The sequence below is a fragment of the Cetorhinus maximus genome, chromosome 15 (assembly GCF_964194155.1).
Source record: "Cetorhinus maximus chromosome 15, sCetMax3.hap1.1, whole genome shotgun sequence".
Lineage (NCBI taxonomy): Eukaryota > Metazoa > Chordata > Chondrichthyes > Lamniformes > Cetorhinidae > Cetorhinus > Cetorhinus maximus.
This window is the reverse complement of record NC_135893.1, coordinates 68028048-68047082: the sequence shown is the minus strand read 5'-3', so window position 1 is coordinate 68047082 and position 19035 is coordinate 68028048. Positions and strand designations below refer to the sequence as shown.

Below are 19035 nucleotides of genomic sequence, written 5' to 3'. Positions count from 1 at the left end.
GCTTTAAGATTTAAAATAATTTTCCATGTTTCCATACTATAGCAGATAGATCCAGGTGCTACACTTCTGTTTTCTATAAATACCCACTGCTAGGAGCTCTCAATGATTTGTCATTCCTCTCTATAGGAAAACGTTAAGCACAGGCATAAGATGCCTCCAATAACGGTAATTGATTTTATCCTATTTGAGGCCATCCTTCCATGTTCTAAAATAATAAATCTGATAAACTTGTGAATAGATTCATCAGGACATTTGTTTGAATCAATTTATAAGTTTGTGTATAAAGGTTAGTCAATGATGATTTTTTAATTTTTGTTTGTTCTCTTTACCTTTCCTAGATCTCTCTCTCCTGTCATCATGCGTACTTTCATTTCTGTTCTCAGGTACTCTTCCCTCCCAATTCCTACCACACTCCTCAATTTTGCTATTTTCCTGGTGCTGTCCCAGGCTTGACTCCCTTTTGGGTAAGCCTGCAACTTCTGCCTCTGCACCTCTCTCAGCATCCTCCGAAAGGTCCATCAAGGCATTCTTCTATGGTCCCTTATGAGCATTTTTTTTATTGATTCATGGGATGTGGGCATCGCTGACTAGGCCAGTATATACTGCCCATCCTTAATTGCCCTTGAGAAGGTAATGGTGAGCTGCCACCTTGAGCCGCTGCAGTCCATTTGGCATAGATACACCCACAGTACTGTTAAGGAGAGAGTTCCAGGATTTTGACCCAGCGACAGTGATGGAATGGTGATTATATTTCCAGATCAGGATGGTGAGTGGCATGGAGGGGAGTTCCTAGGTGCTGGTGTTCCCATGTGTCTGCTGCCCTTGTCCTTCTAGATGGTAAGTGGTCATGGGTTTGGAAGGTGCTGTCTAAGGAACCTTGGTGAGCTTCTGCTGTGCACCTTGTAGATGGTACACACTGCTGCCACTGTGAGTCAGTGGTGGAGGGAGTGAATGTTTGTGGATGGGGTGCCAATCAAGTGGGCTGCTTTGTCCTGGATGCAGTCAAGCTGCTTGTGTTGTTGGAGCTGCACTCATTCAGGCAAGTGGAGAATATTCCATCACACTCCTGACTTGTGCCTTGTAGACAGTGGACAGAATTTGAGGCATTATTAGGTGAGTTACTTGCACAGGGTTCCCAGCCTCTGACCTGCTCTTGTAGCCACAGTATTCATGTGGCTAATCCAGTTCAGTTTCTGGTCAATGGTAACCCTCAGGATTTTGATAGTGGGGGATTCAGCGATGGTAATGCCATTGAATGTCAGGGGACAATGGTTAGATTCCCTTTTTGGAGACGGGTCATTGCTTAGTACTTGTGTGACATGAATGTTACTTGCCACTTGTCAGCCCAAGCCTGGATATTACCCAGGTTGTGCTACATTTGGACATGGACTGGTTCAGCATCTGTGGAGTTGGGAATGGTGCTGAATATTGTACAATCATGAGTGAACATCCCCTTTCCTGACTTTATGATGGAAGGAAAGTCATTGATGAAGCAGCTGAAGATGGTTGGGCCTGGGACACTACCCTGAAAAAAATCATCGTCCTGGAACTGAGATGATTGACTTCCAACGACCACAGCCATCTTCCTTTGTGCTAGGTATGACTCCAACCAGTGGACAGTTTTCCCCTGATTCCCATTGACTCCAGTTTTGCTAAGGCTCCTTGATGCCACATTTGGTCAAATGCTGCCTTGATGTCAAGGTCAGTCACACTCACCTCACCTCTGGAGTTCAACTCTTGTCCATATTTGAACCAAGGCTCTATTGAGGTCAGGAGCTGAGTGACCCTGCCAGAACCCAAACTGAGCGTCACTGAGCAGGTTATTGCTAAGCATGCGCCGCTTGATAGCACTGTTGATAATCCCTTCCATCACTTTACTGATGATCAAAAGTAGACTGATTGGGTGGCAATTGGTTGGGTTGGATTTATCCTGCATTGTGTACAGGACATACCTGGGCAATTTTCCACATTGCCGTGTAGATGCCAGTGTTGTAGCTGGACTGGAACAGCTTGGCTAGGGGCGCGGCAAGTTCTGGAGCACAAGTGTTCAGTACTATTGCCAGGACCCATAGCTTTTGCAGTATCCAGTGTCTTCAGCCATTTATTGATACCATGTGGAGTGAAGCGAATTGGCTAAAGACCGGCATCTGTGCTGCTGGGGACCTCCGGAGGAGGTTCATCCATTGGTCATTTCTGACTGAAGATTGTTACAAATGCTTCAGTCTTATTCTTTGCCCTGGTGTGCTGGGCTTCCCCATCATTGAGGATGGCGATATTTGTGAAGCCTCCTCCTCCATTGAGTTGTTTAACTGTCCATCGCCATTCATGACTGGATGTGGCAGGACTGCAAACCTTAGAACTGGTCTGTTGGTTGTGGAATCACTTAGCTCTGTTTATTGCTTGTTGCTTATGCTGTTTGGCACGCAAGTCGTCCTGTGCTGAAGCTTCAACAGGTTGACACTGCATGTTTAGGTGTGCATGCTGCTGCTCCTGGCATGCCCTCCTGAACTCATCATTGAACCAGAGATGACCCCCTGGCTTGGTGATAATGGTAGAGTGGGGGATATACCTGGCCATGAGGTCATAGATCATGGTTGAGTACAACTCTGCTGCTGATAGCTGACAGAGCCTCATGGATGCCCAATCTTGAGCTGCTAGATCTGTTCGAAATCTATCCCATTTAGCATGGCGGTACTGCCTCACAACATTGAGGGTATCCTCAATATAGGTAGGTAGATAGGAAAGATGAGCCCCAGTATGCAGGCAGGGAAGAATGGTCAGCAAGAGATTAGGGGAGAGCCGTTAGGATTTGTGGTTGACTCTTAAATACCCTCTGAAATGGCCTAGCAAGCCACTCAGTTGTATCGAACCACTAAAAACAAGTCAATAATGAATGAAACCGGACAGACCATCCAGTATCGATCTAGGCACCAGAAACAACAATGGCAAACTCAGCCCTGCGACCCTGCAAAGCCCTCCTTACTAACATCTGGGGACATGCCCCAAAATTGGGACAGCTGTCTCACAGACTAGTCAAGCAACAGCCTGACATAGTTGTACTCTCAGAATCATACCTTGCAGATAATGTCCCAGACACCACCATCACCATCCCTCGGTATGTCCTGCCCCACCAGGCAGTACAGTACAGGACAGACACAGTAGAGGTGGCGGCACAGGTGGTATACAGTTGGGAGGGAGTTCCCCTGGGAGCCCTCAACATCGACTCTGGGCCCCGTGAAGTTCATGGCACCAGGTCAAACATGGGCTTCATCTCCACAAGGACTGCAGTGGTCACTCCTACCGATACTGTCATAGACAGATGCATCTGCGGCAGGCAAGTTGGTGAGGATGAGGTGAAGCATGTTTTTCCCTCTTGTTGGTTCCTTCACCACCTGCTGCAGACCCAGCCTAGCAACTATGTCCTTTAGGACTCAACCAATTCCGTTTGTAGTGGTGCTACTGAGCCACTCTTGGTGATGGGCATTGGAGTCCCCCATCCAGAGTACATTCTGCACTCTTGCCACCCTCAGCGCTTCCTTCAAGTGGTGTTCAACATGGAGAAGTACTGATTCATCAGCTGAGGGGGTGCAATATGTGGTAATCAGCAGCAGGTTTCCTTGCCCATGTTTGACCTGGTGCCATGAGGCTTCACAGGGCCCAGAGTTGATGTTGAGGACTCCCAGAGGAACTCCCTCCCACCTGTATACCACCTGTGCTGCCACCTCTACTGTGTCTGCAAGTGTCTACTTGCTGCAATTATATAGTATTTTGGTGAGACCAGATCTGGAGGACGGTGTACAGATTTAGTCTCCTTACCTAAAGAAGGATTCAGATTGGGTGCAACAAAGGTTTACTAGATAGATTCCTGGCATGAGAGGGCTGTCCTATGGAGAATGGGATTATATTTCTGGAGTTCAGAAGAATGGAAGGTGATGATATTGAAACAAAAAAAAACTTTTGAGAAGGCTTGACATGGTCGATGCTAGAATTGGATATCATAATCCCAGGATCGTGCAGTGGGGGCGGGATTGGGGCAACCACTAAGGACTGGGATGAAAAATTTCTTCACTCTAAGGATTGTGAAACTTCGGAATTCTCTGGCCCAAAGTGATGTGGATGCTCAGTCAGAGTACTTTCAAGACAGGGATCGATAAACTTTTGGGCACGAAAGCATCTGGGGAGTTAAGGGCAGGAAACTGTTGATGTAAAAGTTCAACTGTGATCCGTTCAATAGCAAAGCAGGATAAAGAGGCATATGCATATTCTTGCTCCTTTTTCTTGTTCTTATTGAGGCCGTTCAAACAACTGCCTTTGCCGCTTTATTCCCCTTAGCCCAACAGACCATCCTCACACTAAAGCTGCTCCCTGCTCTAGCCTGAACTCATATCTTGCTCTTGTTTCTCTCCTATCTCCCCCCATTCCTCTCTGAGCTCACCTTGTCCATGAGACTTGCCTCCTGCTCCCTTGACCCTATTACCCTAAACTGCTGGCTCCCAGCTTCCTGACCTCCTTGTTAGCTGATTTTAACATTCTCTCAAGTACTGTCCCTAATCCTTTCAATCTCCCTCATCATCCCTCTCAAAAACAAAACAGTTGACCCCTCCATGGTTGCAAGGGCATCCAAATTTAACCCCCTTATTTAAGACATTGATATAGATTGGAAATAGTTGAAGCCAAGCACTAATCCTTGTGGCACTCCACTAGTTACACCCTGCCATTCTGAAAATGCCCACCCTATTCCTCCTGTCCTTCCATTTCCAACCTTCCATTCACCCAAGCCCTTGAAAATGTTGTGGACTCCCAAATCTGTGTTCATCTTTCCTCGAACTCCATGTTTGAAACTCTCCAATGAGGTTTCACCCTTTCCACAGTACCGAAATCGCTCTTCTTAAAGTCATAAATGATATTCTATATGACTATGACAGTGGTAATTTTCTGTCCTCATCCTTCTCAACCTGTCTTTGACGCGGTTGACCATACTATCCCTCTCCAATAACTCTCCAACTCATCCAGCTGGGTGGAACTGCACTTAGCTGATTCCATTCTTATCATCAGTTATTGCCAGAGAGACACCTGCAATGGCTTCTCTTCCCATGCCTATGAAATTACCATTGGTGTTCTCCATAAAGAATTTTCTGTGGCTCCTCCCCTATATCTTATCGACATCCTGACCCTTTGGCAATATCATCCAAAAAAAAGCAATAGTTTCAAAATATAGACTTGATGACACTCCGCTGTACCTTCAACACCATTTCTGTCGACCTCTCCACTTTCGGTTCACTCCCTGTCTGACGTAAAGCCCTAGAGGAACAGAAATTTCCTTCAACTAATTATTGGGAAGACCAAAACCATTGTCTTTGACTGCTCCCTAGTCACAAACACTATCCCTCTCACTGGCAACTATCTGAAACTGAACCAGGCTATTCGCAACCTCAGTGGTGCACTTGACCTTAAGATCACTTTCGGAACACATATCTACGCCATCAGCCAAACGCACCTATCTCCACCTCCGTAATATCACCCAACTCTTCCCCTGCCTTCACTCATCTGCTGAAACTCGCACCCATGCCTTTGTTATCTCTAGATTTGACTGTTACAGTGCACTCCCATTTTCCACCTCCATAAACCTGAGGTCATCCAAATCTCTACTGCCCATCTCTTAACTTGCAAGCCCTGTTCATTTTTCATCCTATATCTGACCTACATTGGCTCCTGATTAATCAACTGCTAGATTTTTAAAATTCTTATCCTTGTTTTCAAATTCCGCCATGGCCTTGCTCCACCTGTAATTTCCTTCAAACCCACAATCTTCTGAGATAGATGCACTCTTCCATTTTTGGCCTCTTGTTCATCTCAATTTTAATTCTACCACCAGTGACAGATGTGCCTTCAGCTGCCAAGGTCCTAAGCTCTGGAATCCCTCCTTAAACTCTCCTCTGTATCTCTCTTTCCTCCTTTAAGATACTCCTTAAAACTTGCCTCTTTGACCAAGCTTTTGGAAGTCTGCTCTAATGTCTCCTTATGTGACTTGGTGTCATATTTGATTGATAACACTCTTGTGACGTGCCCAGAATGTTTTATTATATTAAAGGCACTATGTAAATACAAGTTGTTGTGGTGGTGTAAATGTGCTTATGAAAGACTCATTCATTCAGTAGATGAAGTACTTAGTGCTTCAGAAGAGGTGACAAACCTAGCAAGGAACCTGTTTTTGTTGCTGAACATTCAGTGGGAAGAAGCTTTTATTGCTTTGTGTACAGTTGTTTGCGCTGTGAAACCAATTACTACAGCGTTTTTCCAAAATTAAGTCGGATTGGGTACTCAGTTTGGTGTCTGTAAATGCTATAGTGAGCGTCATTACATGAACTGTTTGAAAAGATTTCATCATGAAGTAGCGCATTGCGGAAAAATCAACTTTATTGGCAGATGATGTGACTGCTGGTGTTCTTTGTTTTAAAGAAAGGCAACGTGATTTTGTTCACTGTAGTAAATGATTGTTGGGCAGATGTATGAATCAAATTGATGCAGTATGCTGAGGGAATAAAAAACCTGATAGAATGTGTTCTTTTCAGTGATTGGGAAGTTCAGGATTTTCACAATCTAAAAAACTTGCCCAAGATGTTGATCTAATAGAATTGTGTGCTACGTGTTGAGAGAGTTTTTGTGTATTTGATTCTGTTATAAGGTTAATCACGTGAGCAATGAGCTTTGGTGGGAAAACATCAAGGTTAAATTCTTAAACAAAAATACCTGGAAAAACTCAGCAGTTCTGATAGCATCTGCGGAGAGGAATACAGTTGATGTTTCGAGTCCGAACGACTCTTCTGATGAGTTTTTCCAGGTGTTTTTATTTCAGATTTCCAGCATCCGCAGTGTTTTGCTTTTATCTTAAGGTTAAATTCCTGCTGAGTTCATTCTGTTTGCTGAAGGATGTAGATTCAATTCCTTGGATTTTTTTCTGCATTTGCAGCAGGTGAGAGTACAGAATCAAGGGTGAGTTGTCACTGGAATACTCAGTTCCAAGCTCCTTTGGTATGGTCCGGAGAATTGCTTCCCTGGTTTCAATTGTTGATGGTTTGGTGAGACCAAGATAAAGTGAAAAAAAATGTTGTTATGATGCCCTGATTAAGGCTCAATTTTATTGCTTATCCTAATACACTTTAACCTCTCCAGTCAGGAATAATTTCTGGATTTCAGAATTTTCTGGATTATAGAGTGATGTTAGAATGCCTAACCACAAGAATGTGAACATGAAAACACCTTAGATATTTATCTGAAACATAAAAACAGTGTTAAAACATTACAAAAGATTTGATAATTGTTCTATACAGTATCCAAATACTGTATCTTCTATGTTTCTGCTCCCAAAGTACTGTACTAAAATGCCAATGACGTTAGGGTAACGTGTAATTCTATACAAAAAAAATTCCGAGCAACTGGTGTTTCAGAACAATAGATTTCTGGACTGGGGAGGTATTTTATTTTTAGGCTCATAGTGCAGGATGTCAGCAGGGTTGACATTACTAAATAATACAGTAAGTAAATTGGACAGTAGCATGGTTTGAAGAATATAAGAAGATAGTGAGTTCCACGATTTGAAGACCTGAGAAAGAATGAATTGGAGCAGTCTCAATTTCTGCACACTGGGGAAGTAATAAGAAATAAGAGCAGGGTAAACCATTCAGTCCCTTGAGCCCGCTCTGCCATTCAACAAGATCATGGCAGATCTGATTCTGGCCTTAACTCCCCTTTCCTGTCTGCAGCTCCCCCCCCCCCCCCCCCCAAAATAACTTTGACTTCCTTGTCAATCAAATGGGGAAGAAGCAAATATCGATCAGTGTATTTGAGCTTAAAGGAAAGTTTGAAGGACGTGTACCACCACAGCAGGTAAAGACAGAGGTTTTGGTAAAAGTTGTGAAATTCAGAGGGATAAGCTGTCAAGCTATTTCTCATGTCTTGTTCAGAAATGCAAAAGATGTGCCAGCCAAGCTTCTCTGTACTTGGAAGCACTGTTTAGTATTGGACAGATTTGAGTTTTAATGGAATTGACAGTTGTTTAGGGAATTGAGTCCCTGAAATGAACAAGGAAGGCAGTGAAGAGATGTTCAGTGAGATCCAGAATGTTGATAGATAAAGAAGGACTAAGTGTGGAGCTATCAAAGGTGACAGACGGTGGCTATTCGTTAGACTAATGAAAGACATGAAGAAATTGTATGTTGGAGAATTGAGGGGGGGGAAAGATAAATTTCCATTGTTGCATGTAAAAGTCAGGCTGTGATTAGGAATAGTTCGAGACAAACTTTTTAAATGGCCATGATGATATGGAGGGTCAACTTAGCAGACCAACAGCAGTGAGATGTTGATGAAACAATATTAAAGATAATGATGTGGAATCTAAAGTTATGGGGTTCAAATATTGAATAAAATCATCGAATTTTATTGTACAGGAGGAGGCTATCCAACACATTGCACCCGTGCTAATTCTTTGCTCTATCTCCTTATTCACCTTCCTTTACCATTTCAAGTATTTATACTTCATCCACTTATTTAAAAGCTGTCATTGATTTGACTATCACCCCTGTTTCTAGAAGGTCATTCTGTCTTGAAAACCCTCTGCAAAAGAAAGCTTCTAATTTTATAGGGAAGAAAATGGTAAGGTCCCTGATTTGTATTGAACCTCGTTTAAAAGGATCACTGGTCTCCGGTTTATTGAAAAAATTGAAAAATCATTTTTCCCCCCGACTTTGTTTTGTCTGGTTAGAGTTTGGTTGACTAATTGAAAATGTGAAGCTACTTATCCAGTTTAGATCAGTCTCAAAATCAGTACTGAGTGAGAATCGGCCTTCGATCTAATTAGTGTGTTTTTCACAAATATGTTTGAAATTGTGTCTAGTAAGGAATAATTGAGTTAATGATTAAGGAACTTAAATCATTGATATTGAAACTTTCACTTTCAGAAGGTGATCATGCAGCTAATACCACTATTACTTTATAGACAATCAAGGAAGAAATATTGTACATTTCCTGTAAATTATGTAAATTATCTATTATGCAGCTCAAAGTTCTAATTTACTTCAAGGCCCAACTCGGTTCATACTGGTAGTATTCAGAGTGAAACAAAGGGTGTCTCCCTTCATCATTGAGAGTTTCTTTGTATTTTCCAGAAGGCTTTGAAACATGCTGTGGGGCTGAATACTCAAAAGCTTTCTTTCAGGCAAATGTTGCATCCTAGATAGTAATTACTTTTTTAATGAATTCTCAAATTTATCTTGCATGGATCAGGTAAATCTGTGATTTAAAAATATTTAGGTAATGCCTTTAACATCTAAAATTGCCACAAACACAATCAGGTTTAATAGAAACTGCTTGCATATCTTGTATTTTAACTTGAAGCACTTCTCCGAAAACATGGGAACCTCATAATTGTCAGAATGAAGTCACTACATTGTTGGGGCAAAGAGACCTCTGAGCACCCATGCTGAAGATGAGCATTGATCAGTCAGTGCTGGCACTGTTCACAATACTGGAAGTCAGATGTAGAGGGTTGTTTCTATATCAAACTTTCAAAGTGAGATCAAATGAAATACTGCTTCTTCCCTGCTGCTGTGGACCAGTTTGAATATGAGCAGAATCCTTATGATAGAGGGAAGAAAAATCAGAAAACCATCCCAGAACAGAAAACACACTGGCAGGTTGTCTACCTGCCCATTAGCAGTGAAAAGGGCAAAAAACAGATGGACTTGGCACAAATTTTAACAAGTCTAACCTTGAACTGAAAAGAGTTTATTGGTTGTAGCCAATTGTAATTATTTTATTTCGGGTTTTTCCATGTGTCGGATCAAGAAGTGATGGATTGAGCTTCCTGACTGAATTGAGATCGGTTTTAAATTGGTTATCAGCCTTTTTGTTTGGGGAGGTTTCAGGCAAGCCCTCCCACACACCCACCCTGTCTGGGACATAATAGAAGCAATAGTAGGAGGTAGGTCAAGGGAATTTAACTGTGAAACGGTTCTGAAATGGATTGTGCTTGTGTTCTCCTTGCAGACTCTAATTATGCAGAGCAACAAATGTCTTTTATAGCAGAGCAAGACTGGGCATTTAACTCTTTCAAGTGAAAGTTTCATTATTAAAATGACCCTTTTAGAAACTAAAAAGATGATCTTAATTATGGCAGATCCGTGCAGTTGGGGGCCTAGGTGGATAGCGAAACGCCTTTACAGAGTAAGGTTAGGGAGATTTTTTACAGCCAGACCTCATCAGCATAGTCAGCTTCTTGTCTGAACCAAGAGGGAAGTGCTATCAAAAGGATGCCACCATGAGGCCTAAAGAACAGTCCCTGGCACTCGGGCAAGTGGTTTACAGGAAGGTCAGGAGGCCGTTGGGAGAGGGAGACCCAAGCCTGGGACAGATGAGGCCCACGGTAAGCTTTTGGGGCCTGAATGAACATTCTTCCTGATCTACAAGGACACAAAAAATAATAAAATGATCATGTCTTTCTGGGTCTTTTCTGGCCCTGATTCCTGATGTCACTGGCAGGCAAGCCATGAAGGATTCCCTGTACAGACCTTGGATTAAAATTGTGGTCAAACTGTGACCCTGTGATCAGAGCTCCCTGTACTTGTTTGAAGAACAGTGCTGACTTATGTGGGTCACTAGAGCAAGTTAGAATTGCTGCATGTGGGCAGGTAGTGGGATCAGTGTTGTTAACCCACTGAAGCCATTTTAATTGTCCTGTTTCTGCTGGGTGGAACAAGTTAAAATAAATCCATAAGAGTTGATGTCTTTTATTGTGGGTCTGCATAAATGGCAAATGTTACCAACAAATGGTTTGGCGCTTCAGCCCTCAGAGCTGAAGCATCAGGAATAGAAAACATGCATGATTAATGATTGTTGGAATTAGTTTATTGAGTTGCTAAACTCAATTAGATCACATTGTGGTTTTTGTTACTGTGATTAGCTGTTATTATAATAGAATACGAATGTACGTACAAACTAGGAGCAAGAGTAGGCCACCAAGCCCTTTGAGCCTGCTGTGCCATTCAGTAGGATCATAGCTGATCTGACTGTAACCTCCTGCCTACACACCTTTCACCCCATTGTTTATCAAGAATCCATCTAGCTCTGCCTTGAAAACATTGAGACTCTGCTTCCAGTCTTTTGAGGAAGGGAGTTCCAAAGACTCACGACCCTCAGAGAAAAAAATTTCTTCTCGTCTCTGCCTTAAATAGGCGACCCCTTATTTTTAAACAGTGATCCCTAGTTCCGGTTTCTCCCACAAAGGGAAATATCCTCTTCACATCCACTCTGTCAAGACCCCTCAGGACCTTATATGTTTCAATCAAGTCGCCTCTTACTCTTTTAAATTCCAGTGGATACAAGCCTCGCCTGTCTAACCTTTACTCATAAGACAGCCTGCCCATTCCTGGTATTAGTTTAGTAAACCTTCTCTAAACTGCTAATGCATTTACATCCTTCCTTAAATAAGAAGGTCAATACTGTACACAGTATTCCAGATGTGTTATCACCAATGACCTCTACAACTGAAGCATAAACTCCCTACTTTTATATTCAATTCCCCTCAATGAACAATAACACTCTATTAGCTTTCCTAATTACTTGCTGTACCTGCAAAGTAGCCTTTCATGCACTAGAAATCTGCAATTTCTCACCATTTAGATGGTGAGGTGCTGATATTCTTCAGGAACTCCCCAATTATTTTGCAAAGAATTTTTTCATCAAAAATATAAATTTTCTACTTGGTGTGATCAATAATCATTTATCTAAATATTAGCTGGTTGATTGAGCTATTGTTTTAATTGCGCCTGGTTGAAAGGAACATAATGGCAAGAGTAAATGAGATGTTCACTTGCTCAGGTTTTTTACTGCAGGAGTCATTTGTTCTGTATAAACCTGTTTGTCCTAAAGCAATTGCTGCTGTAGTAAAACCCTTTTTTATAATCACAGCCCCTGCAAACAGAAGTTCACATACAGTAAATAGATTGTCTTGGAGGTGATATAAAAAGTGTACAGTTCATGCCATTAGACAATGAGTCAAGGACTCTTAATGCAACTATAAAGCAGAGATAAAATATCAAGACTGTTGATGGTGTGAGGATAAACTAAAACTTATTGGAAGCACTGGTATGGAAGTTGCCACTGTCGGAATGAATGGGATGGAGGCAATGGAATAGGGTGGAAGGAGATGTAATTCTGCTGCCTATGGGAGTTGCTGGGTTTATCAGATATTGGTTAACAACCTATCCCTAGAAATGGAGATAGGGAAGACAAGGAAAGGAGGAATCTGAGTGAACTATATGAAGGCAAGGAAAGAACAAAAAATGCAAGCGAAGTTGATTAAATTTTCAGTTCAGGGTAAGAGCAGGAAGCAGCAGTCATCAATATAGTGGAAAAGGGGTAAGGCAGGGGATCTGTGTAGGCCTGGAATGTTGGGGATCTCTCATTGAGAGGTTGATATTAACTGCAAAACTCTCACATTCTGCTAAAAATTTCTTTTGATATCCAAATAGGACCTATTTTCTGATCATGAAACCACCATCCACACCACATTCCTGTACTCCATTCATGCTAGGATATGTGTGTCAAATCTACAATAATTAAGTGCAGGGGTGAGATATTTCTACCGTTTGGCAGATTTCTGACATTTGGATTCTGGAATTCCGCCATTCTAAACATAAATCTGATTTTGCCACCTCCCTAGTTCAAACAGGGCTGAACAATTGAAAGTGCGATGTCAATGAGAGTGGGGAAATAATGCAGTATTGTGATTGGAGGAGTAGCATGTGTGGGAGAAACAGAACCTGAGAGGAGTTACTCCTCCAATCACAGATTCTGTCTCTCCCACACTCGCTGATGCAGCTCCTCCAATCACAGGTCGTCTCCCCCCCCACCCCAATTCTTGCTGCTCCTTCAGAGAACACAATCTATGACAATAGAAGCAGCGAGGGCAGGAGGGAGGGAACTTGTGACTAGAGGTCAAGAAGCATTTATTCTAGCCGGTTTCGCTGCCACCATGCAGGAGACTTTCTGCAGCGTCACCAATCGCTTTCAAAACTCTTGACTTGATATTTACATTAACTCAGCACAAATTTATTTAAATCTAATGTTTTTCACAAGATTGTTGTATAATTTGTTTTCATTCTTTAAACAGGAATGAGTTTAAAAAGGTCATAGGTTTAAATAAATTCTGTGAAATTGTGGGTGTTTGGTGATGAATCAGATGGTCCCACAATTAAACATTGATGTTTCAGTGTCGCTATTTTCATTGAGAGGTGTGGGTTGATTTGGGATGTACTGAAGTTCTGTGGGTGAAAAGATAAGATACATTTTTATAAAACAAATAGCAATAAATCCAATATGTAGCAATTCTTTAGATTTTAGACCTTTTTACTGTAACAAACTTGAAACTGAAACGTTGGAATAACAGTTTTGGAGGTGATTTATAGTCTGGTTGCTGAATGAAATCTGAGAATGATATTTTACTTTCTACATAAACTTCAGAATTAAAAGATTCCCCACTGATGTTGCTATACTACCCTTTAATTCACCATTGAAAAGGACTTTCAACATAACTGACAATGATTCGATGCCTGGTTTGAGTTCACCCTGCTTTAAGAGAAATGTTGTGGTTAATCTTTTTCCCCTCGTCTGAATGAACTTTAATTTTGGAAATTAGAACTAATGATTTTTTAAAAACTTTTTCCTGCCAACAGGGTGAATCTGTGAAGTATTTTCTGGATAACCTTGACCAAATTGGACAATTGGTGAGTGTAAATGTTCTTTTAAGTTAACAGTCAGAGCATCGGGAATTCACTTTTGCTAATTTGGAAAGCTAGATTACACTGGGTATACGTTTAAAATTTATCAAAGTTTAATTTTGCATTATGTGGAAGACACAAATCAATAGGGGGAAAAGATCACATTAAGATGATGGTTGGTGTATCTGCAAATGGTGACTGTTGGCTGTATGAGGTTTTTTTTGGGCCAGTTGAATTTCTCTCCCTCTCACTGCTGTTTTGAACTTGCACGCAATACCAGACCAACATGTAGCAACTTACCACACTTTAAAAATGCCTCATAAGGTCTCACTCAATGGACCAATTTTGGAGTGCAATGATATTCTTGGAAAGGCTACCAGTTGATTTGTTCACAACAAAGTCATGGAACACCCTATGTATCCTTTTCAAACACTCAAAAGTCTTCTCAGTAGCCAAATTCCATAGTTGGTACTTATCCATATGGGGGAATAAAATTAGAAAGGCTATTTTCTGTGTCAAAATCCCCACTTTGCAATTCTTTGCCTGTCTTTCTCCAGAAAATTATCTCTTGCAGGAGTAGACCAACAGCATTGGGCAAGAATTGGGTTCCACTGAGATCATGTTGAAGGAGAGTGGGGTGGTGTGTCTGGGAGGATTTAACAGGCTTTTTCAATGATGCCAATGTCTTGTATGTACACAAGACTCTTTTAATGCTAATTAGTTTGAATTCGATTACTGTTTCGAGTAGGAAACCAATTACTGGCAGATGTTGAAATAAATCAAATGCCTGCATGGTGCATGGTGGCTCTATGGGCTGGTGTTTATATTTAATCTTTATATTATTTGTAAAATATTTTTTGATTACGGAAAACGTTAAACTCTGTTCTTCGCTCCACATATCCCCAGCACCTGCAGTATTTTGCTTTTATTTTAGTAAAAACTGAAGTAATTGGATTTGTGTTCACATTGGGAGTGATGAAATGCTTATCACTTCTAAAAATGCATAATGCCAAAGTTTGCAACATTAGGTTCCCCCAGATGTTATTTGTCGTTAGCGTGACCCAGGGTTGGCTCCTTAAGACTGCTGACTATTTCATTTGTAGCTGCAGAAGATATCCATGACTTCATTGGTGCCATTCTTGCTCACCTGTTTGCTTGCAGTGGAAGCTGGTGTTGCTGGAAATGCCCATTGGTGGCAAGTAGCAGTTTCTAACCAAATGCTGCTTCTGCTTTTGGCTTACTTTGATGTCAAATCCTTAATTGATTCCAAATTAGTGATCTCAGCTGGCTGTTCCAAGGCTACAAATTAGCTGCAAATCTGCTGGAAATCAGTGGAAAACCATAAAGACCAACCCCACTTCTTAGGGGATTTTATCATGTAGCCTCTGCCTTTAGATGATGATGCACGCAATCCTGGTCATGGTGCCGGACTGTTCTCCAAGGTTCAGCCAAGGTCCAACAGTTAAGGAGGAAACTCATTTTTACAGAATTAGTCAGTTTTGCAGTGCAGTCATATTCTCTGTGAAAACCTACCAGCTAATTTGTTCACAGCTTGGTCCCACAATACACCATGAATCCTTATTCAAGCACTCAACTGCACCCTAAGGTGATTACATTCCAACAGTCTAGTAATTGTATTTATTATATCTTTAAAATCCATTATAAAAAATCTGTGGGAGCCTTCCTACAAATATTTGCAGTTCAGTGGACTCAGCACCTCAGATGTTTGGGGTAGGAAGAATGTTGGGAGAGTTTGGGTGTGGGTGGGTTGAGAAGATGAAAAGGGGAAGGAAAGAGTTAAAAGGCAAGAGAGGAGAGGCTACTCTGTTTTTAATCAAACTCTTTCAAGTTCATAGGAATTCTGTCTGCTTCTCATTCAGTGCATTTGTTTGTGAAGTAGTTTGTAGCACTAGTGAGCTGATCGAGACTCAGTGGGTCAAATGCCCTCCTTCTGTACTGTATGATTCTACATGATATTTTATTTCTAATGTTGAATATTTTGTGGTGATTCTGTCCTGTCTTCACCTGTGCTTTTTGAACTTCTTAATGTTGCTGTCTGATTTAAGGCACTCAGATTGTCTGGCCATGATCGCTGTCATTTGCTTCTGATGGTAATTCCTAAAGTTGGGAAGTTTTTTTGAATTTTCAAGTCTCCATGCTAGATTTTCCCCATGGCCTTGCTTCTTGCCCCTGTGTCATCAGTTACAGCAGTGCACCAACAATTGATGAACTTACAGAAACTGTCAATCAAGAAATACAACTGCTCTTCTACCCACAACAGTTCTACTGCACTTCTATTGGCTGTTACAGTTTATTATGTAGTGTATTTGTCCATAGTTTGTTGTGGGTATTCAGAAATGCAGTCCAACTTTTGCTGTTTATCGTACATCATAAGTACAAGCTAGGGATTTCTCAGACTGGAGTGGTTTGGAAATCACTGCCATGTCTCATGGAAAGTTGTAGATTTTTTTTAAATGGTCTACTTAGTCAAGCTGTAAATTGAGTAATTATCATTAGCTTACAATTGCACTATTCACATTACCAAACTACAATTTATTGCTGGTTTACCCATCTTTGAGAATATAGTATATGTTTTTACTGCAGCAGATTTGCAACTAATTTGTAGCCTTGGAACAGCCAGCTGAGATCACTAATTTGGAATCAGCTTAATCTTAATGGCAGTGAAGCTGACCAAAACTGTTCTCACCAGCCTGAAGTTCTTAAAATTAATGTTGGATACTGAGGGAGGGGAATGTTTTTTTAAAAAAACTGTGTACTGAAATAAGAAATATTACAGCATTTTCAATTAAACATGTGGTAGTGATCTCAAGACAATAATATCATTGGATTTAGAACACCCAAACCACTCCAGATTTTGATCCCCTTGGCGAAATTATTGCTTTGCAATCACTCTGAGAAACATTGGAGTAGATTTCAGTTAACATCAACTTGAGCCTTTTGAGCTTTGTTTGGTCTACACCACAAGTGGTGCCAGTAATTATTGCTGTCATTCAGATTAAATTTTGCACATTCTTTTAAGTAAATTAGAGTTGCTCAAAGTTTGAGGGACAGTGTCCAAATCTCACCATAGAAGAACATTTTCAAATATTTACTGAACACTCACTGCTTTATAAATCTTTGATAATCAAATTAAATCTGTGCAGTTATTTGCATTGAACATTGCAACTGATATTTGATCATTTTCCTAAATGTAGAACATGCCACTAGCATGGGACCTAATTGAGGGAAAACACGTGTGTCCTTCAGAAAACAAATACACCTGCCAAGCAGTTCCCTTTCTTCCCCCCCCCCCGCCCCCTCTTCCAAAAGCAAACAACAAGCTCAGTTCCATGTCTGGCTGGTATCCAGTCATTGCTGGAGCCTGAACCTGCTGTGATTGTGGGCTTGTGAAATAAGAATCTTAAAACTGATGTATTGCTAATCCAGAAGTTCCTCCACATTTAATGTGTTTAGGATTTTTTTGTTGGGGGTTGCAGGAAAAGAGATGGTAAAAGAAAATTTGTTATGGTCACCAATATACCTGGTATGCTCTAATTTGGTTTCTTTATTTCAGAGTTACCTTCCCAGCAGACATGATGTCCTGCTTGCAAGAAAAGCCACCAAAGGAATTGTGGAGCACGATTTTGTCATTAAAGGCATTCCTTTCAAAATGGTAGATGTGGGTGGTCAACGGTCACAGAGGCAGAAATGGTTTCAGTGCTTCGATGGCATTACATCCATTCTGTTCATGGCTTCTTCCAGTGAATTTGACCAAGTCCTGATGGAAGACCGGCGGACAAACCGCCTGGTAGAATCAATGAATATCTTTGAGACAATTGTAAACAACAAATTGTTTTCTTCTGTCTCCATTATTTTGTTCCTCAACAAAATGGACTTGCTTGTGGGGAAGGTGAAAACCGTCAACATTAAGAAATATTTCCCGAACTTTGAGTGGGACCCTCACAAGCTGGAGGATGTACAAAAATACCTGGTGCAATGCTTCAACAACAAGCGACGAGATCGCACCAAACCACTGTTTCACCACTTCACAACAGCTATTGACACGGAAAACATTCGGTTTGTATTCCATGCAGTGAAAGACACTATTCTGCAGGAGAATTTGAAAGATGTGATGTTGCAGTGAAGAAATGTAGTGAGATCATCATTGGATTTTGTTGTGCTCTTTGGTATTTCCTCGGCCATCAGCACTGTGTTCATGAGCTCAGAGTTGCTGATAGTTTTGGTCATGGGTATAAAATAGACATCATGGATTACATGAAAGCATGATGCTTGACAGCATCTTATTGGAAGTGCTCATAAGTGTCCTTTTCACTTCTCTACAAGTGCTCAGACATCAGAACAATAGTGAACAATAGTTTTAGACATTTGTTGCACTAAGGCCTCTTTTCTGGTTATGTTTGGTAAAGTTGGGTGACTGAACCATGTATTGCAATCTATTGAGCTCCATGTACCAAAATGGCAAACAACTCAAGGGTGCTTGCATAGAAGTCTGCATCAATTAAAGTTTCAGGGAAAGTTTATTATCCAAATTACTTCATGGACTCGAGCCCTCCCTGGAATTCAACTATTTAATACAGCCAAATGCAAACAGGATCTGGAGTCCGAAGTCACTCTTGGCAGAGAGTGTGGATGGCACACCCAGAAATGGTGATCCTCCTTTGCTTTATAGCTTTTCAGGGAGAATGCTGCAAATAGCTACAAAAATGGCTACTATTACAGTAGTGCTAATTTGCTAGACATTTGGGACTGCAACGTAAAGGACCTGGCATGACAGTTTATTTCATTGTTCTTGTAAACCTTTTCACAATCAAGTTTGACAGTGCAGGAGTTTATGGTACAGCCTTCTTTGTTGTGAATGTGTTTGTTACTGACAGCTATTATAATTAAAATTCCTTTACGGCCATATCTGACTTGTGTGTAGAGCATTCATAGAATGCCTTACAAATTAAGTTTGATGAAGTCATGGAAACATGCTGTCTGGAGTGCTGTTCAGAACTCAGTTTTTATCTGAAAACAGGTCAAAATCACACTAACCTTTAGCATGTTGCATATTGATTTTTGTTTTTCAAATAGATTCTCAGCAGTGTAAAGATTTTTAAATGAAATCTTAATCCAAATGGGCTGTGCACCCTTTTGTAGCACAGGTAGTTTTGGGAATGAGTCACAGGCGTGGAGTTGCTCTTTTGAAGTAAGTAGCTGCTGCCACCAAGCATTACAAGAGGAGTCTTGAAAATAGAAG

At 41.1% G+C, this 19035-nt stretch overlaps 1 protein-coding gene across 1 annotated transcript in view; it reads left to right on the top strand.

The window, feature by feature from the left end:
- gna12a (guanine nucleotide binding protein (G protein) alpha 12a) overlaps positions 1–19033 on the top strand; it is a 94065-nt gene extending 75032 nt beyond the window's left edge. Inside the window, exons 3-4 of the mRNA XM_078558596.1 lie at positions 13731–13781; positions 17350–19033. Of these exons, the coding sequence (XP_078414722.1) occupies positions 13731–13781; positions 17350–17919 (621 nt within the window). The 3' untranslated portion in view covers positions 17920–19033. The remainder of the gene's footprint in view (positions 1–13730; positions 13782–17349) is intronic.
- The last annotated feature ends 2 nt before the right edge of the window (positions 19034–19035 follow it).